The sequence below is a fragment of the Lutra lutra genome, chromosome 5 (assembly GCF_902655055.1).
Source record: "Lutra lutra chromosome 5, mLutLut1.2, whole genome shotgun sequence".
NCBI lineage: Eukaryota > Metazoa > Chordata > Mammalia > Carnivora > Mustelidae > Lutra > Lutra lutra.
The window spans coordinates 42,797,149-42,817,226 of NC_062282.1; the positions used below are offsets into that span (position 1 = coordinate 42,797,149).

Consider the following 20,078-nt stretch of genomic DNA (forward strand, 5'->3'; position numbering starts at 1 on the left):
CTTGAGTCATATTTTGTACTGTATTAACACTTGTGAGGTCACCTTAGTGCTGGTGTCTCTGTTTTCTTAAGTGAATGTAAAAGACCTCGCTCCCCTCTGGATGACTTTTCTGTGCTGATGAGCACCTTGACCTTTGCCAGATACAGTCTGTGCTTGAGAGCGCTTTCTTTCTTGAAATACTGATTCTTAGTTTCACTTGGTCTCATGTGGATGGGGAAGTCACTGATCAGATGACATCTCTGAATGAGTCATGGGCTTAGAGACACTGAGATTCCTCATTCTGCCTTACATTAGCCCAGTTTGCTTTCATACTCCTGTCCGAGATCTTACCATCAAAGGTTTTACTCTTTGTTGCCCTCATCTTTCTAGGTCTGTGTTTGCTTGGATACCCCGAGAGAGTCTGGGGGGATCCCTTGGATATCAGTTAAGATTAGGTTAAACTGAAGAAAACCTCAGACAGCCATGGTTTTCTGTCTTCTTCTGCCATCTTGAGTACCTGGCTCCTGCCTCATATGCTATTATGGCTGCTAGAGCTTCAGCTGTTATCTCAGCATTTCTTCCAGCTGGAAGGAAGAAGACCATGTTTTCGGGGCGCTGGGTGGCTCAGTGGGTTAAGGCCTCTGCCTTTGGCTCGGGTCATGATCCCAGCGTCCTGGGATTGAGCCCCGCATCGGGCTCTCTGCTCAGCAGAGGGCCTGCTTCCTCCTCTCTCTCTCTGCCTGCCTCTCCGCCTACTTGTGATTTCTCTCTCTGTCAAAAAAACAAATAAAGTCTTAAAAAAAAAAAAAAAAAAGACCATGTTTTCAACTGCGGAAGAAAGTTGAATTGTATACTTGACTTCCATTCTGTTAGCCAGAAGTTAAACTCGTGGCCACCTAGTTGAAAAGGGAGCCTGGAAAAGTACATCTGCTCTGGGTAGGCTCCTGCTTAGCTAACACTAAGAAAAGTGCTCACAATAACGAGTTTATGTGCCAGGAACATGCTAAACACTGTGACTCTCCCACTTAAGCCTCATGATAACCTTGTGGGTGGGCATTATTGTTATCCCCATTTTACAGAGGAGGAAACAGAGGTTAGTGATTTGCCCAGGTTCGCACAGCTATTAAATGGAGGAGCAAGAATCCAAAGTCCAGCATCTGACTCCAGAATCAGAGTTCTTGGCTAACCACTCGCTGCATCTCACCTTCTCCCTTCCATAATTCTTGTTTCTCCTTCTAGATGAAGGCCTCTATGAAAACTCCTCAGAGCAAAGCCAACCCAGCTCCCACCAGAGCAGCTTCAGCCAAAGGGGCAGCATCAGCTCCAGGAAAAGGGGTCATGGCAGCTGCTCAAGCCAAGCAGGAGTCCCCAGCCAAGGCAAGTGGGTCCAGAAGCCCAGGAGGTGCCAGAGGTGGGGTGGAGTTGGCTCAGCCTAGCCAGGACTCTGCACAGGCGGGACAGACTTCTGCACAGTCACACCGTGAGTGGGCTTAACCTAAATGGAGCTGTGCTGTCTGCTTCCTTCCCCAATGCCGTTACCTTCTCACGATGCAGGTAAAGCCACCAGCGAGAACCCCCCAGAGCAATGTTGTCTCAGGGAGGAGCCAGGGGTCCATGCCAGCTGTGGGAAAGGCAATGGCCACAGCAGCCCCGGCACAGCCGGGGCCAATCAAGAGCCCACAGGACGAGGACTCAGAGAGCAGCGAGGAGTCGGACAGTGACGGAGAGGTCCCCACTCAGGTGAGGCCCGGGGAGAGTGGAGAGCAGCTCTTGCGGTCCCTTTGACTCTCTCCCCTAATTGTTCCTCTCACTCCTGGTGAAGCCTGCAGGGAAGAGCCCCCAGGTCAGAACTGCCTCAGCCCCCAGCAAGGAGTTCTCCAGGAAAGGGGCTGCAGCGGCCCCTCCCAAGAAGACAGGAGCCATAGCCACCCAGGCAGGGAAGCCGGAGGACTCGGAGAGCAGCAGTGAGGAGGAGTCTGACAGCGAGGAGGAGGCGCCAGCCCAGGTGAGGCCTAACGAGGAAGCCGCTGCAACACCAGGCCTCTGAGCTGCCGCCGCCCTCTCCGCACTCAGGACTTGGGTTCAGGGCCAGGTGAGGAAAGAAGACCAGATGAAAGCCGTGACTCCTGGACCCTTACCCCAGCGGCCATCCTCTGTGTCTCTTTAGGCGAAACCTGCTATAAAGCACCTGCAAACCAAGGCCTCCCTGATGAAAGGTGTCCCAGGCACTCCTGTATCCACCGGGGCCTCCGTAGCCCGAGGAGACACACCAGCCCCACAGAAGGCGAGACCAGCAATTCCTGCCACGGTAATGAAGCTGAGAATACCAGGATGTCACAGGGTGTCTTGAGGCTTGGGCTGTGATGCAGGTACCAGGAGGCACCAGGGAGCTAGAGGAGTCCCCTCCCTCACCTGGGACCCCAGGGAGAGCTTAGCCGGATGAAGCCTGGGGAGTGGGGAGAGGGAGGGAATGAGGAACCGACTTTGCCGTGGATGGTTTCCCTTCTGTCTGTGCAGAAGGCAGCAGGAGTAGCCTCGTCCTGCAGAAGTTCAGGGAAACAGACTCCGGGACAGAGAGGGCTCGTGCGTGAGATGGCCTGGTAGCCAAAATTGAGCCTTGGTGTCAGAAGAGGCAGTAGAAGGTGGTGGCAGCTAGGGCAAACTGGAGAGCTCTGGTCCCAACTAGAAAGACGGTCCCTGTCAACTTGAGCAGCCGATTATGACCTTCTGGAAATGGACCTCTGTGTGGCCACATCTCTGTTTCTTAAGGGAAGCTGGAAATCCCTGTGCCAGGCCGAGCTCCTCCTCTCTTAGGTTTCTGGGTATGTTTTTTTTTTTTTTTCCCCAGAAGCTAAACAAGCACCAAGAAGTCTGTTAAATGCTTCTGGCACTGACCACTGTCTTCAGTGCATCAGACCAACTACGAACGCTCTTTCTCACTGGCAGAGATAAAGGGATGAAAGATGTTGGCCCTGCCCTCATGGGGCCTATAGTCAGTGGGACAAGATGAAGTAGCTGGATTATTGGAGAATATTCTGGTAGTGCTCTGTCCAATGGAGCTGGGAGAACAGGTGTCTAGCGGTTGGAAGAGATGATTGAGCAGAGCTTGAAGGAAGACCAGGGGTTCACCAGACAAAAAAGTAGAGCCAGGCACTCCAGGGCAGGGGTTTGCCAAGGGGAGGCAATGTGAAGCCAGGCAGGTTCCACCAGGGCCAGCGTCCTGTAGGCAGTAGTCACTTCTAGTTGCTTGTCACGTCTGTGGGGGCCTAAGTGCCAGACTGAGACACAAGGGTCCCAGGCCTCTTCAGACACGGCAGTATTTTGGTTTGTTTTTAAAGTTTTAAGTGGGTTCCTGAATCCAGACATCCTAATCTGGGAGAGAAAACCTAATTCCAAGAGCTTAAAGGGGATTGGTTACCTCACAGAGCACAAGGCTTTGGGGGAAAGCTGCTCCAGAGGTGGTTCCTTCAGCTCGGCCTCATGGGTGACCCAGATTTCTTCCATCTTCCATTCGCTGTCATGGCAGGGCCTCAGCGTCCCCAGAAGAGCTAGGATGTCCACCAAGCTGACCTCCCTTCCCCTCACCCCCTTGTCCAGATCTAAGGCATGGGCTTCCCCTGCTCAGTGATGAGGGGCCTGTGGTTCTGTGATTGGCTGGGAGAGGGGGCCACCAACCCTAGCAGAGCAGAGTCGGGGTTCTGATAGCGAGGAAGGCATGGGGCACAGCTGTTGCTGTGTGCAGTGTTGCCGACCCATTTAAAAAGTAGGAGATGACACAATTCAGGATCTCGTAGCTGCTCTTGAGAAACCGGACTCGGACAGCGTAGGTGGTTCTGCCGCTTTGCTTGGCCGGACTGAATAGTGAAGGGGGTGGGGGACTCTGGCCCCTGCCCTGGGCTCCCCTGAGCTGGTCATCACTGGTGCCTGCTGCTCCATGCTCTCCTCTTCTGGCCCCCCGACTGTGGCTCCTGCCCAGCCAGCCCCCCTCCTTAATGCCTGGTCTGGCAGGAGGGGGTGGAGCCTCGGAACACTTCTGGCTGGCTCCTGCTTTTTTTTACCTGGGGGTGTTACAGACAGATAGAGCGTGCTGGGACCACTGGCTCACCTCTGCAACCTTGTCCTGGACTGCTGTCTCCTCTCCTCTGGACGCCTGGCCAGTAGCACTCCAGTCCTCAGGTCTTAGTGGGGTCTGACTCCTACGTCCCTTTCAAGTTCAGAGTCAGCCTTGGAGGGGGCATCGGCAGAGTGCAGGCCTGGGTTTCCAGGGGCCTCGGGGCATGCCAAGCCAGCCGCTATCCTCCTGTTCATATAGTAAGGGGGCCATGCTGCCACCCGTGGACAGCCAGCATATGGGAGGGTCCTTGCTCCCTGGCCAGGGTTTCCCCGCCCTAGTCCCTCAGTCGCATTCCCCATCGGCTAACACCCCCTCTCCCCTACCTGTGTGCTTGTCCCCCCAGAAGGAGGGTATCTCCAAAGCTGCCAGAAGCAAGCCCCTGGCACCAGTACCCCCAGAGAAAAACGCAGAGGGGTCCTCAGAGAGCAGTGACGAGGAGTTGCCATCCAGCCAGGTAGGCCCTTCCTTCGCTTTGGACACCACAGACTCAGGGCAGCAGGCGCCGGGGGTGGGGGGGAGAGTGAGGGCAGACCTTTGCCATTTAAACAGCACCTCACAGTCTCCTGGTTGATCTGTTCACCTTCACGGTGACCCCGGGAAATAGGCCGCAGAACGTCATTGAACATCCAGGCTTCAGAGCCAAACCAGGCTGGCTCTCCTAGCCGCCAGTTCCATGACCCTGGGCACACCCTCCCCGTCTGAGGCCGAGGTATCTGCCCTGGCAGCAGGCAGGGGGCGGACCCCCCTCCTGCGTCCATGCGCAGCGTGCTGCCTGATGGGGCACGCCGGTTCCTGCAGGAGGGCCCACGCTGTGGCCCACTTGAGGCATTGGGACTTAGAGCCCAGTGAGGGGAAATCCGCTCCCCACATTCTCATGATCTGTAAGACGCAAGGCAGGGGCAGCGCCGGCCCTCTGCTCCCTGTATATCCCTGCTTGCTGCTTGGGATTGAAAGCCTTCTCCGTGGGGCTTGTTGGAATCTGATGGGCACGTCTGGGATCTCACTCCAGTGCCCATGGTGCGTGTTCACAGGCTCTGCTGCACCCGCCAGCTTCCCCGGACTCACCCCCAAAGGTTGGGACTAGGCCTACCTTGTCTCCCCAGCTTGCTGAGTCCAGGCCTCTGTGTAAGCCCCCCCTTCCCAGAAGATGGCAGTGCCCTTGTCCTTTAGCCCCAGTTGCCTGGACGCCTCCGCCAGGTCCCCTCGGGGTCCTTGGCGTCCTACAGTTACCAGACCCTCTCCTTAACCACTCCCTCGTACACCTGCCGTACCATGTGCTGATTGGCCCACCGGGGAGGTCAGATGCCACGTGCCACCCCCAGTGACAGGGTGGGGTGCTCGCTGCCGTTCCCTGCTCTGTAGCACAGGTAACAGAAATCCTGATGAACAGCTTACACCTGCCATTACCGGTCACTTTCGGGGTGCCAAACCCCGTCCTCCGTTATCCTGCTCGGTCCCCACCGCAGCCTTCTGAGGGCAGTCCTTTTATTCCCGTTTGAAGGAGGAAGGAGTGAGGCTCAGAGAAGTTGAGTGTCCTACCCTGGTGTCCCATGGCCAGAACAAGTGGACAGACCTGGCGTTTGAATCCAGGCCATCCATACTGTGCCCGTGGCCTGGCACTGCGTGCACTGGCCTCTCACCAGGGAAAGAGCAGGGCCGCCACCATTAGGAGGCCACCTCCTCCTCTGAGCAGATCGGGACAGCTGGGAGGGAGGGGGCTGCTGCGCCCTGCGATGCGGGGGCCAACATAATTAAAATGAACATCATGCTTAAGCTCAACCATTTAATTGGTACGTTAGTCCTGAAGGTTCTGGAGTCCCTGTTAAAAAAGAAGCAGGAGAAAAGTTGGCATTTCATGTGTTTCCCTCGGAGGATTCAGGGCAGACGGCACAGCCTGAGGAAGCTGCAGCCTCTCCTCCCTGCCGGGGTCTGCTTCACTCCTTCGTCCCCAGCTCGCAGAGTATGATTAGTCTCGCTGTTTTGCATTTGTCAGGTACTTCTCCATGGACACGTTTCCCTCTGTTTTTGTTACTAGCCTGTCTGTGGAGAAAAGGGATCAGTGTCTGTGGAGGACAGAGCCTCAGGCTGGGAGGTGGGCGATTGTGGCTCCATTCCCAGGCTCCCTCACTGTGCCCCAGTCTCCCCACCTGCAAGGATGGACCCCAGCCTCTTTTTCTGAGACTTCAGAGGCGATGGTCTGTGGCTCCGCCCTCTTGGGCTGACATAATGAACCCCAGGCCAGGGTCTGTGCTAGGGTAGATACCATATTAAAAAGACCTGAGCTCTGCCCTCAACATTTCGGGTCGAGTCTGAGATAAAGACCGTAAAGAACTGAATTAGAGTGTTAAGTCGGAGCCTCAGCATGGTTGGTCCCAGAAGGAGTTCCTGTCTGGTGCTCCAGGACTTCCAGTCTAGCTTGGCAGAGTTTGCTGGTCACCCTGGGTGAGGCCGCTTGCCCTCTCTTGAGCCTCAACCTTCTCATCCCGTGGGGTGACATTCCCTGGGGGCTGGAAAACCACGAGGTTCCAGGCCCACCCCTGGAGAGTGGGATTTCCCAGCCCTTTCGTGTGGGGCTGGCCCAGGACCTGCTGACTAGCCCCCGGGCAGTTCTGTGAGGGGCTCTTGGGTGCCTTCTCAGCTCTGTCCCTTATTTCCATAGTTAACAGCCGGGGCTGGTCAGCCCCCCAACCCCCACTCGGCCCCAGACTGGAATGAGGGCATAGCTGGTGAGCCCAGCTGTGATGAAAGGCCCCCAAGTTTGGTTCTGTGGTAGGAAGGGAGTCCCTGCCTCCCCTGGAGGCCCTTGCTGCCCGGCACCTGCAGGGAGGCCCAGCAGTGTCTGGCTGCATCAGCTTCCCGTGAATTTGTCACCTCTGTGTGCTGTGCTGTGCAGTTTCAAAGCACATCAGAGCCCCTCTGGTGAGCGAGCCCAGCCTGGATTACTAATAGCTCTGTTAACAGGTGAGAAACTGAGGCCCTCAATGCTCAGGGGCCTCCACGCATTGTGAGGTCCAGCAGAGGTGGGATCAGAGACGGGTTTCCTCAATTCCCTGGGTCCCACGGCCCACCTTTCGAATGGTGCGCTGGCACTGCACTGCTGTCGGGTCCTGGGCTCAGCCCCCCACCCCTCGCGTCCCTGCCCTCCAGCGCCACACCCCCTGCTCCGCCCCCGCGGCGACAGGGCCGTGTGGGCAGGTGCAACAGGGAGGAGGAGGCTTTGCTGCTGAGCTGCTTTTAACATCCCAGACGCTATTGTTTGCCTCGGTGGGTTCGGTGCCTCTCTTCGTCCCCGACAATCTGTTCCTCTGTCTTCTCACATATATATAGATCCCCCCTCCCTCAACTGTAAGCCTTCTCCCACTTTCCATCCTTCTCTCTTTCATCATGTGGGAAGGCAGGCTCTGGAAGTGGCAGATCAGAGCAGCCGCGGGGGAGGCTGTTTGGCAAGGGTGGGAAGGGCCCCAGCCCCACAGAACTCCCACCCTCGGGCGGGCCCCTTTCTGCTTGACTTTTCATGGTGCCTCTCCCACCGCACCCTGAGCCCCAAAGGTAATGGGCGAGATGGGGTCCCAGACCTTGGCCTTGGGCAGCTTCCTCCGGCTGCCTTGTTTTTCCCCCCAGGCCAAAGAGGGCATGGAATTCAGACAGACTCTGACCTCCTGGGGATGGAAGGTGTGGGCTCACCTGGCTCGCTGGCTCCAAGTATGTGAAGTGACCTCACCTGCCGTGGGCATACCCACTGGAGCTGTGACCCCGGCCTGGTCCACAGGATCCCAGGGAGCAGCCTCTTTCTCTGTCTTGTGCTGCCTCGCTGGAAGCTGTAAAGCCTGCCCAAAGATAGAACAGTGTGAAGAACCCCCACGAGCCTTCCCCAGCCTCAGTAGGGCTGCCCTCGTGACCAGGCCCACTTTGTGCAAACCCTCCACTCCTTCCCTAGCACCCCCAGGTTCCTTTCTTTGAGAGGACAGCCACGGTACATACAACGACACCCCAAGAAACTGGCCTGCACACTGGGCATCCCCGCTTCCCAGAGTGTCTCACGAACAGCGGTCTTTATCTCTGGTGTGTTTGGATAAGAGTTCACACAGGGCCGCACACGGTGTTTGGTCCCTTAACATCTTCGCCTTGGCTTTTCCCCTGTGCAGTTGGTTTGCCAAAGATATGGGGTCAAAGTAGCTGGATTGTGGCACCCCGGGCCACAACTTAGTGGACTGCCCCAGTGTCTCTGGGGCGGGGGCAGCTTGGTTGTGCGCAGCTCCGCAGGGGCATCGTGGATGACAGCCAGGCTGCTGGAGTCAGCCAGAGGAAGGCAGGCTGAATTGGCTCTTCTGCCCTTGGCTCTAGTTCAAGGAAGCTGTGCAGCCTTGGGCACTCTTCTCTCCTCTCTGGACTTCTAGTTCTCCCAGCTGTGCAGTGGAGCTAGCACTGCTGACCTCAGGGGCTCCAGGGGCTGTGAAGTGCTGTGTGGGTCTTAGCAGGTGCATGGGCTGGGGGTGTGCAAAGAGCGTTATGGGCGGCCGGGGTGGCCTCTGCCTGCCCGGCGGCCCTGAGTGCTCTGGACCCTTTGCACTGGCAGCCCCCCACCTGCCCTCCCCTTTGCCTGGCCAAGCCTTTAATCACTGGGGGGTATGTTTTGTTTTTGTTTTTCAAGGTGATTAAACCCCCTCTGATTTTTGTCGACCCTAACCGTAGTCCAGCTGGCCCAGCTGCTACCGCCATGCACGCCCCAGCTGTAAACACCCCGAGGAAGGCCCGGGCCTCGGAGAGCACTGCCAGGAGCTCCTCCTCTGGGAGTGAGGATGAGGATGTGGTCCCCGCGACGCAGTGCTCCACTCCTGGTGAGCACAGGCCTGCCGTGCAGGGCTGAGTCCCATGCAGGGCTGAGTTGTGTGCTGCGGCCGCCGGGCTCACCGGGCAGGAGCTGCCGGCGTGTGCGTGCACGCACACATGCACACGTGCACGCATGCAGCACACGCACAGACCTCACTACGGCATGAAAGGGGAGGCTGCTGGCTGAGTCACACGGCACACAGTTGTGGGTCCGGAGGGGCCTGGGGCCAGGTCTCTGCACCCGACATTGGTTCGTCCTGATCTCTGTTTCCAGAGACAGTTTGCCGGGACTTCTCTGTGCCAGCTCCAAGGGCTAGAACCCACGCCAGTGGCCAGAAGCTGCAGGTAGCAGATTTCTACGTAATGGAGGAAAAGCTTCTTAACGACTGACTGCCTGAACGGGGAGAGGGCTATGAGGTGGTAGTGAGCCTCCCAGTCCTGGTGGCATGTACAAAGGGTTAGGTAATCCCAAAGGAGACATCGGAGGCAAAGATCCCATCTCTCAGTGGGAGACAGGACCCTGTCTGGGGTTTCTATGACTGAGAATCTGTGATACTCCCGTTGCCATCAGGAAAATGGCTAATGTTGTTATGACACTACACGAGGATGATAAGAAGACTTGGTTTTGGTAGGCTCATTAAGTATAGAATAGCACCGAGGAAAAGATGTCACTATAATTCCATGTCTGGAGTAATTACTGCCATTTTAGAACCGTTCATTTTACAGAAACTGCGGCTGTATCTGTGTTTTTAGTGAGCTCCTACTCTGCATGTATGTGCCAGTTTCTACCTGACCGACTGTGACATTACGTGTTTACTGTGTGATTCCTGCTGGCCGTAGAGCTGTCCTTTGGGTGGGCTTAGCATAGTTCACGTGGGCAGTGCCATGCTGGAGGAAGCTACGGGCTTCGTGCATGGGCTTTGGGGCAAACACGCAGCGCTACAGGGAACACACGGAACTGAGCCTTTGTAGATGACCATGATACTCTTATGGAGACTCTTCTAAATGCAGAGTCCTGCTCTGTAGCAGTGCTCCCCAGCATTGCTCAGAGTGGTGGCCCGGCCAGCTGAGGGGTGGTGGTGTGGAGGACTGAAGGGTGGGAAGAGCCAGGGTGAAGTCCTGGGGTCATTGCCACAGCTGATTCCCCTGAGCTTGCGACACGGAGCTAGCGATGGCTCCCACCTGTGAGGCTTAAGGAGGGAGCTTTTTTTTTCTTTTTTTATTTATTTTTGTGAGAGAGAGGAACATGAGCAGGGGATCTGGGGACAGAGGGAGGAGCAGACTCCCCACCAAGCAGGGAGCCAAATGCAGGACTCGATCTCAGGACCCCAGGATTGTAACCTGAGCCTTAGGCAGACGTTTAATGTACTGAGCCACCCAGGCGCCCTGAGGGGGAGGGCATTAGACAGGCTTCTGCTGCAGGTGCCGTGAGCACTGGGCTGTGTCCCCAGGAAGGGCTGATAATTGGGGATTATGACTTGTGCACCCTGACTCGCACCCCGCCCCACTGTTTCAGCCAGTAGAACCAGCACAAGTGTGCTCACGGCCCAGCCAAGGCCAGCCGTCAGAGCCAACGCCGTGGGGGCCGGCAGCGGCGCAGCATCTGGTCAGGTGTCAGAAGGCAAGAAACAGGAGGCACCCGTTGCTCAGGTACCTGGTGGGCAGGGGTGGGCCGTGTGAGCTGGCAGGGGCAAGGGGGGCTCCCCGCACCCACGGGTACTGCTGGGTGGGACTGCCGTTGCTCTCCTCCAGCCCCACGCGAGGAGCCACCCCCTCGCCACCAGCACCTTCCCCGGCTTGGCTGCAGCGCCGACTGGGCTCCTGGAGACCCCTGGGCTGAGGAGGAGGAGTAGCATGAGAGCGTGGCCCCCAGGCAGAGCCAGGGTGCAGCTCACGCCCCGCGGCAGCCCTTCCAGCACCCTTGCACTTCTGGTTTCTTTTTCCCTCCCGGTTTGGAAGTGCTGTGAACAAACCTTGCCTGTTCTTAGTGGGCATAACGGTGATTTCCTGGCCTTCACCATTTGCGGTGCGTTTCTGTTGGGTCTTGGCCTGAATCTGCCACCTGAGCGGGGTGGAGTTAGCGGCTCACAGCGCACGAGCTAAGGGCTGCCCCTTGACAGGACCGCAGAGGCCTGTCCAGGATGAGGCAGGGCCCAGGCCCAGGTCTCTTCACTCCTCACCGCACTCCTGGGCCTTGCGGGTCAGCTTTCCCAGCCCATTGCATGTCACCCCCCAAATAGGACAGAAGGGAGCTGGGCACCCCTAGCCCAGAGGGGCTCATCACGCGCTCCGGCCCGAGAGAGGCTTCCTGGGAGCATGGGAGCGGGGTAGCTGCACACTGGTCACTGCAGCCAGCAGCCCACTGCCGTTCAGCCGGCTGGGTTGCCGAGTGCGTCTGCGCGCCGGGCACTGGAGGCACCATGGCGGGGACAGCAGTGGGGGAGAGCCCCTTCCTTCATGGGCCGGGCCAGGAAACAAGGAAGCCAGAAAGTAAAGCACTCGCCAACTGGTGGGTACTTTAAGAGAAACTGGGTATAAACTAGAGAATAAGGCGGTGAGTGGCTTTAGGAAGGACGGGGAGCGGCCTCCCTGAGGCAGCAACATCGACGCTAGAGAAGCAGCCAGGCCAGGGCAAGCCAATACTCCAGGTGGGGAACCCGGGCTTCGGCACCCTGGGGAAGCGCATGGGCAGGGAGAGCTGGAGGAAGCAGTAAGGCGAGCGGGGCCAGGCCAGACAGGCCATGGTGCGGGCCCTGTGGGCCACACAGGAGCAGAGATGCGGGGGTGGGGCTGGAAGTTTCCAGGGTGGGGAGAGCCCACCCAGCTCTTTTCCAGTCTGTCTCCCTGACGAGGGGTCTGTGTGGGGGCAGGAGGGCCCCAGGGAGGCCTGTGGGGAGGCTGCAGCCACCAGGCTGGGGACTGTTCCCCAGTGCGATGCAGATTGAGTTGGGGGCCTCGGGTAGGACCTGGGCTGCTTCCCTCCCCTGGGGGGATCCCCTGAGAACGATATGATCAGCTGATAACCTGAAGCCTGGACCCGTTTCCTGCCCCGATGGTGGCATCAGTCTTGACTCCCTCAGTCCCTTCCTCCAGCCCCACAGCTCCTTGTTCAGGTATAGGTCCCCTCCTCCCCCAGCCATGATCTGACCGGGGCCTAGCACAGATGGCATCCTGAGGACCAGCAAGTCTCAGGGCTGCCTGTGGCTGTCCACAGGTGACAAAGAAGAGCCCTGCTCACCTCCCGTTGACCCAGGCCGCCCTGAAGGTCCTTGCCCAGAAAGCCAGTGAGGCCCAGCCTCCTGCTGCCAGGACCCCGTCTTCCAGTGGGGTGAGCTGGGAGCCTGGTGGTGGTGGTGGGACCAGGCGTCACCCTGGATGACAGAGCACAGAAGGGAGGGCACAGACAGGGGCCCGAATCCCAGCAGCAGCACTTACCTGCCCTGTGACGAGCACACACCCCCCGACCTCGGCTGCCAAGCTGAGCGTTTGTGGGAGGGGTGCTAAGTGAGGCCTTCGTGCAAGCAGCTAACAGGCGCCTATCTTGGAGGTAACTGGGGTGTTCGATAGGCACCGAGTTTATTTCCCTTCAGTTTATCTTCTATTTCCTTTTTTTTTTTTTTTTTTTTTTTTTTTTAACCAAATCAGGTTGATAGTGCTCTGGGAACACTCCCTGTTCCAGCCAAGGGGACCAACAAGGTCAGAAAGTCTGAGGTCCCTGCACTCCAGCGCGCCACAGCCACTCCCACTGGACGCACCAAAGCCAAGACCTCTGACACCTCCAGTGACAGTGATGACAGCAGCGGCAGCTCCTCAGGGAGCGAGGAGGATGCTGCCGGGCCCCGGATGGCTCCCTCAGCCCCCAGGCTAGGTGAGGGACCCAGGAGGAGAAGGCTAGGTGGGCCCAGAGCAGGGGAGTGGCGGCCTGGTGGAGTACAAGGCTCAAGTCTCAGCTCTGTATCTCCAGCTGTTCTGTGGCCTGGTCCCAGTCACCCCGATGCTGGGCCTCAGTTTCCCCACCTGTACAGCCCCACGAGGTGGTTGGTCCAGATGATACCAGAGACTTTCCAGCCCTACTGTTGGACTGCTGCCAGCTTTTTACCATCAGGCTCCCATAGCTGGCCCCCCAAAATCCCAGGATTGTGCTTCCTCCACGGAAAAGCAGGGAAGCATAAGTTGGGCGTTGGGAATTAGAACGGAAGGTTTTGGCATTCAGATGTCTTGCTTAGAAGGCTGCAAATAGCCGTTGACCTTGGAGGGAGTCATAGGAGCAGGTAAAGCCTGGGCATGAGGGCGAGGGACCAATGGAAGGCTCAGGCCATCCCAGGGCCTCCCAACAGGTGGCCTGTGCTCCCCCAGTAGGTCCAGCCCCCTCCACGACAGAGACCTTGGTGGAGGAGACCACAGAAGAGTCCAGCGAGGACGAGGTGGTGGCACCCTCTCAGGTAATGGTGAGGGAGGGGACTGGCCCCTTGGAGGCCTCGGGGTAGGTGCTCAAGGCCACCTGCTACAGTGTGAGGCCGAGGCCCTCCCCCACAGTGGGGCCCTCTCTCTCCCCCAAGGCTCTGTTTTAGCATGCCATGAGGGGTGGACTCCGAGAACCTGTGGAAAAGGCTTGCCTTGATTTTAGCTGAGTCCCAGAAAAAAAGACATTTCAGAACAGATGGGATTTCTTTAAGGTTATCTTCTGTACACGGCAAGCACTAGTGATTTTCCATTCTCATTAGTAGTAAGAGATTGTCTTAAATGTACCTGATGAAAGTCTATATTAATTAAAATAGTGCAGGGGTATATTCAAAGGGCTAACACGCCCCCCACACTGGGCCTGAGAGCCAGCCTGATCTTCAGGGCTCCTGGGATGGCTCTGCCCTCAAGGGTGGAGCAGGGTTCTGCCTCGTTCACTTGTTCAAACTGGGTTTCTTCAGTCTCTCCTCTCAGGTTATGTGACCCCTGGGCCGACTCTGGCCAATTCCCAAGTTTCAAAGGCCACTCCTAGGCCAGATCTCAACCCCTCGGCTTCCTCTACTTCTGCCACCAAAGATGCCCCAGACGGCAAGCAGGAAGTGGAACCCCAACATGTAGCAGGTGCCGTATCCCCTAAAACAAGTGAGTCAAGGGCCACAGGAGAGACACAGTGGGACCAGGAGGGACAAGACAGTGGGCCCCTTCTTTCCCTGCCTTAGGAACAGGCCTACTGATAAGGTCCTGTCTGTCGCAGGGGCATCTCCAACCAAGGCCTGGTGCCCCACACCCAGGTGTCTGGCTTCTATGATATGGGACGGCCTGGAAGTCAGGTTTTCCATCTCTGTGGGATTCTGGTGTAGCCATAGGGTGACCCTTGCCCTAAGTGGTCTTGGCTCTCTGTCTCTGTTAACTTTGCTTCCTAACAAAGGGGCTTGTGGTATGGGCGCTAGGAACTCAGGGCAGCTCAGACAGAAGGCAGGAGCCACTTTTGGAGAAGTCTCTAGCACATGGCAGAGACCTCAGGTGATGGGCTGACTTCTTGTGAAGCCTTGGACAGGACCCTGGCCACACTGGGCCTCTATGTCTTAGTCACACAGTGCACGATAGAGCCATCCAGGGAGTGTCAAAGCATGGCACACAGACAGAATCATCACGTAGTGTTGAGAGGGCAGACCGGAGTTGCTGAGGTCCCCCAGCCAGGGACATCAGCCAGCCCTGACTTCGCCAGCGCTGAGGAACAGGTAGCTGTGGTGGGCATGCCTGCGACAGCCCTGGGCATTCCCCAGCTTGGGTGTTCTGCGGTGTTTTCAGACAGCTGAGAAGTGGGCTGCGGTGAAGGAGGTTGCCAGCGCAAACCGTGCCCTCCTCAGCTTCCCTCTCCCCCCACCCCCTGTCCTTGCCAAGAAGCACTGAACAACTGAATCGGGCCTCCGTCTGCCTTGGGGACCCTTCCGCCTCCTGCCGTCTTCGCCTCCCCAGCCCACCACAGCCCTGGGGCCAGAGCTGCGTGAGCTCCCGATGGGGGCCCACTGCCTGCTGCTGGGAACAGCCCCCAGCCCCGTGACGGGGAGCCTGGCCAAGCCCCTGGGCGCAGCCCCCGGGCGCCTTTCGGAGCCTGCGTGTAGGCACTCTTGTGTCTGTGAGGCCCAGAGGGAGCAGAAACCTGCTGAGGCGCCTGGGGAGGTAGGGCAGCAGTGGGACACCGCTCATGTCGCCCCGCACGCACTGCCCCAGCCTTGGCTTCAGCCGCAGCTCGCCGCTGCTGGGTCAGCAGAAGAGTCATTGCTCACTTTCTTCCCCAGCCTTCTTGGTGAGAGGCGGGTGCGACAGGGAGACATTTTAGAGGGGGCTGTGGTCGGTTTTTTTCACACGTGTAGTCAGCACACAATTATCAAAAGAGAGCAGAGGCGTGGAAAATTCTAAACAAAGGCTGCACCAGAAGTCACTCTGGCAGGCAGCAAACCTGCTTAGTCAGCTGCCACGTGTGTATACACCATGCCCGTCACCCCTAAGCTGCCTTGTCCCCTGACCAGCTTTTACCATGAATCTGTGACTTTAGAACAGAGGCCTCACTGTTTATCTAAGCCCTTATCTTACAAATGGGGACACTGAGGCTGTGGGAGGAGCATGGTTCCCCAGCGCGCTGGTGATAGGCAAACCTAGAATCCAAGTCCCTTGCCTCTCATCTCTGGACTTCCGACTGGACAATACCGTCTCCCTCCTATCTGACCTTTCATTTTGTTGATAGAGTTCACGCCCCCCTCCTTAAGATTTTGGAGTCCTTTTCCATCTCTAACCTGACTTGAATGCAAGGAGACGAAAGAGCTAAGTTAAAAAAGCTAAGTTAGAAGCTGCTGGAAAGGTGTGAGGCAGGAGGTTGGGCAGAGTGACTGCTGGGCCGCCCTTTCCCTGTCTACCATTGTCAGAGGAGGTGGACTGTGTCCCTAGATCCCCTCCTTGGCCCTTGTACGGTAGCCTGTTTCCTGGCTCTCCCCGATTGTGACCCCATGTCCTTTCTCCACAGGCAGAAGAGAGGCTAATCCCATGCCTCAGAAGCCCCGGAAGCCCAAGAAGGAGGCCGGGAACCCCCAGGCCTCAGTGCTGGCACTGCAGAGTGACATCAGCCGGCGCCTCCTGAGCGAGCCCTGGCCCCTGAATGAGGCCCAGGTGCAGGCCTCGGTGGTGAAGGTCCTGACGGAGCTGCTGGAGCAGGAGAGGAAGAAGGCCGCGGACGCTGCCAAGGACACCGGCAGGAAGGGCCGGGTGGGCCGCAAGAGGAGGCTGTCGGGGGACCAGACGGCCGCCAGAGCCCCCAAGAGCAAGAAGAAGAAGCAGCTGGTGGCCGGGGGAGGTGGGGAGGGTGCTGGCTCGCCAGAAAAGGCCCTCAGGACTCCCAAGGGGAAAGCCAAGAAAGATGGAGCAAGTGGTAACATCAAGGAGAAGGAGAAAGAGGCTCCTGGCTCCCGAGGAGCCAAGGAGAAGCCAGAAGGGGAGCCAGGGACACTGAAGGTTGAGGTTGGAGACCAAGGCAACCCAAAGAGCAAGAAGGAGAAGAAGAAATCTGACAAGAGTAAGTGGCCGGCCAGCCGCAGCCCAGAGCAGACTCCTGGGCCCAGGCTGAGTCTCTGGTCAGCAGGCCGTGGGGTGGGGGGCAGGCGTGCGGCGGGCACCGAAGGGGAAGGCCACCGCCTGGCTGGTGTGGGGCCAGGGAATGATAATGGCAGAGCCAGAGCTGGATCCCGGAGCTCCTGGGCTGACCTGCCCAGAGACGCGGAGAGGCAGCCACAGGGCACGGCCTACTTGCAGACCCCCAATGCTCGCTTGCCGTGTGCTTCTGCTTCCTGCTTCCGCGGCCCAGGCGCCTGGATAGCAGGTTCCCCTCGGAGGTCACGGTCACCGGCCCTTCCTGGGCTCCGCGCTAGACCCCGTGTGCTGTGGAACCTCCTTTCATCCAGCCTTGTCTCTTCCTTAGGTGATATTCCTGTTACGGTAAAATGTCACTTCTTAAAGTAAATGTGTACAAGTTTTAAAACGTGAGTAAAAGAAAAATAGTAATAGTCCAGGTGGTCCGTGAATGGGGCCGAAACCACGAGGCGGGCCCATGGCCACTCGGACCAGTGCAGGTGGTTGCAGGCCTGGGGCCTGTGTTTTGATGGGTCCCCGAGTGTGGGCAGCACTGGGGACCTGGCATTGAAAGGAGTGGTTCTAGGATCCCTTGAGACCAGCCCTATCTCTTGACATTGACCTCCCCCCACCACCAATGCTTCTGTTACTTAGGGGTGTTTACTTTGTTTCCTTAGAAAAGAAAGACAAGGAAAAAAAGGAAAAGAAGAAAGTAAAAAAGGCCTCAACCAAAGACCCTGACTCGCCATTCCAGAAGAAAAAGAAGAAAAAGGTAGCGTGAGTTCTTGAGCGGTCTCCAGCCGGGAGAAGGACTCAGACCTGGTCCCCAGGATGAATGTGATCAGCCCCAACCCGTGTGTACCAGACCTGGTCCCCGCTCCATGTCCGTTCTCAGGGTCCAGGGGCTGAGGGCTTGTGAATTGTGACACACTGAAGATGGGTGGAAGGCAGGTGCCACCCTGAGGGGAAGGGAGTTGGTGTGTGTGTGTGTGTGTGTGTGTGTGTGTGTGTGTGTGTAGAAGCCATGGGAGTGACCCCCTGTCTTTATCTGTGAGGTAGAAGGATGTTCTTGGGACAGATAAAGAAAGGAGAGCCTCGAGGTGGGGGGCAGGGAGGCCAGCCAGGTAGGCTGAGGGGAGAGGAGACATTCCCTGGGATTTGTGTACCCCAGCCAGGGGCATGTCCCAACTGCAGAAATACACCCCTCCGCTTTATGGGTTCCAAAGACTGATCACCGGAATAGAGGGCCCTCCACACCTCACACGGGGCCGTTTTCGCTGTGGCCAGTGGAGCCTCAGCTGTGTTCAGAAAAGCTGAGCATTTGTTGGCTTCAGCCTCCTGGGTAAATGGGGCCCCATCCCTGCCTTTGGGGACCCCTGTATACCCAGTATCTGTTCTGGGGAGAGCTGCGAGTCCTCAGGAAAGAACCATCACATCCGCTTCTGGGGCGGGTAGGGGTGGACAGCGTATGGGGTTGGAGGGGGAGCTGCTTCAGGCCCAGGAGCCTCTCATGCTTGTCTCCTCACAGAAGAAGACGGCAGAGCAGACAGTCTGAGGGGCCCGCGGCGACAGGTATGCTTCCGGGCCCAGGGATCCCTGCTGACCTCCCTTCCTGGTGAGGGTGGGAGCATAGCTCTAGCATCTGGCCTGGTCGCAGGGCCCAGGCAGGGGGAAGGAGCTGGGGCTGGAGAGAGTGGTTCCGTCCCTCAAGGTCAGTGGGGCCAGTGAGGCGGTGCCGAGAATCAGAGCTGCAGAATCAGAAGGATCCAGAATAGTGATGGCAGCGACCAACACAACCCTCCCTGGGTATGGGCACTGGGGTAGTGCTGCTTTGCAGGGGAGGGTGAGGCTTGAGGTCAAGTATAGCTCGGTCTCTCCCCACCACTGTCCACTTCCTCCTCCTTGTGTTCTTGTCATTTGAGGGCATTCCTCGTTGGGAGGAAGACGGTTTCCTCAGGATAAGCCATTCCGATGGAGCTGTGCTTCCCAGGTGGTGGGGAAGGGGCTGATGGGACCCCAGCAGCCACCAGCCTCCCGGAAATGGTGGGGACCCAGAGCCCGCCTGGCTGGCAGTGAGGGTTGAGTGAGGCGGGGCACCAGAGCGCTTGGCTGCGTTCCTGGGACCCAGTCCGTGCTGAAGTGCCCGCTGTGGCTCAGGCTTCTCCCCTGCATCAGAGACCCCAGGTTTTGATTTTATTTTTTTCTCTTTGGAGAAAATGGTCGGGAAATCTCACATCTGGATGTGTTTCCTTCACCAGGGATTTCCTAGCCAAGTGGCGACCAGCCCCGTGCCTCAGCCCTCTGCCCACCACGGGCTGGAACTGAATCTTTAACTCCCCTCCCTCCCCAGAAGAAGCCCACCAGCCGCCGTGTCCACACTGCCCGAGCAGTGAGCCCTGCAGGGAGGCTGGTCCGAGGGGGCGGCGGCCAAGCGTCCAGCTCTGGGGACTTGCACTCGCTGACTCCGCGTCTGACTTCTGTCCTGACACAGATTGCTTCCTAGAGATGTGTACAGTATATATATATTTTTTTAAGTGACCTGCCCCTCTCCCTTCAAACCCAACAGGCCCAGAGGCCTTGGACTTTCCACCTCTGGGCCCTGCAGACCTAGCAAGGCCCAGCCTGCAGCTCCTTCCACATCTCTGGTCTCTGGGTGATGCAGAGGCTTTGTCCTCTGTCAGTTTTCCCTGTTTGTGGTTTTTTGTAACAACTCAGAAAATAAAAGGCTTGAAGGAAAGGTGCGAGTTCCCAGTGCATCCGCGACAACTGTTTTGCAGTTGACTTACTCCTAGAAGGGAGAGTCTGGCTGACACTTGGAGGTGAACAAACCACAGCACAGGGTTGGCTCTTGACTACACACCAGGGCTCTGGGACGCTGTGGTGAGTGGAACAGACAGGTCGCCAGAGAACGAGACTCTCTAAAGTGGCCTCTCCGCTAAGGGGTACCTCGCACATCGTCACGGTTGTTGGGTTAGGGGCAGGCCAAGATCCAGAGGCAGGAAGTAGAAGAGGGGCAGTGGGGGGTGACCACCTTTGGAAGTTTAGGTGTGAGCTGGAGACAGGTCCCCAGAGGTACCTGGTGAGGAATAGGGACCGCGGGCAGAGTAGGAGCAGGTAAACCAGTTAGGAATGAGTTGCCCTCGTGTCCAAATAACGAAGGTTCTAGAATGATGAAGGCAAGGAATATATGAACTCCATAGCTACGTCAGGGTGACGCATCTCCAGGATGTGGTGAGGGCAGCAGTGCCGTTGCCCAGAGCAGTGTGGAGCCCCAGAGGACAGGGAGCTTTCTCTCCAGGGCTTTGAGCCTTCTGCCAGTGAGAGTAAGAAGATATGCGGGAGAGGAGAGAGCTGGGCAGAGATCTTAGAGACCTGGGTTGGCATCCGTCTGTACCCTTCTCTCAGGGCCCTGCCCCGTATTAGCTTCTCTCCCCCACTAAGTGTGTTGGTCTAGAACAGGGGTCTGGTCTACGTAGGGCATGAGCTCCTGGTTCCCCACAGCCCCTGCTTCCTGGCGGTCCCGACACTGGGGCCTGTGTCACTGCTGTCCGTCCTCACTCACGCGGTCCTT

At 57.7% G+C, this 20,078-nt stretch overlaps 1 protein-coding gene across 11 annotated transcripts in view; it reads left to right on the forward strand.

Annotated features, from left to right (window-relative positions):
* TCOF1 (treacle ribosome biogenesis factor 1) overlaps positions 1-19,253 on the forward strand; it is a 37,253-nt gene extending 18,000 nt beyond the window's left edge. For 2 of the 11 annotated variants that reach the window (XM_047729499.1, XM_047729503.1), the window contains exons 14-28: positions 1,219-1,356; positions 1,534-1,719; positions 1,802-1,984; positions 2,147-2,287; positions 4,437-4,547; positions 8,745-8,931; positions 10,440-10,573; positions 12,138-12,251; positions 12,569-12,791; positions 13,280-13,365; positions 13,846-14,026; positions 15,909-16,454; positions 17,185-17,279; positions 18,036-18,079; positions 18,766-19,253. In XM_047729499.1, the coding sequence (XP_047585455.1) occupies positions 1,219-1,356; positions 1,534-1,719; positions 1,802-1,984; positions 2,147-2,287; positions 4,437-4,547; positions 8,745-8,931; positions 10,440-10,573; positions 12,138-12,251; positions 12,569-12,791; positions 13,280-13,365; positions 13,846-14,026; positions 15,909-16,454; positions 17,185-17,279; positions 18,036-18,062 (2,352 nt within the window). In that variant the 3' untranslated portion in view covers positions 18,063-18,079; positions 18,766-19,253. The remainder of the gene's footprint in view (positions 1-1,218; positions 1,357-1,533; positions 1,720-1,801; positions 1,985-2,146; positions 2,288-4,436; positions 4,548-8,744; positions 8,932-10,439; positions 10,574-12,137; positions 12,252-12,568; positions 12,792-13,279; positions 13,366-13,845; positions 14,027-15,908; positions 16,455-17,184; positions 17,280-18,035; positions 18,080-18,765) is intronic. The other 9 variants (XM_047729501.1, XM_047729507.1, XM_047729504.1 and 6 more) reach the window with 6 other exon arrangements.
* The last annotated feature ends 825 nt before the right edge of the window (positions 19,254-20,078 follow it).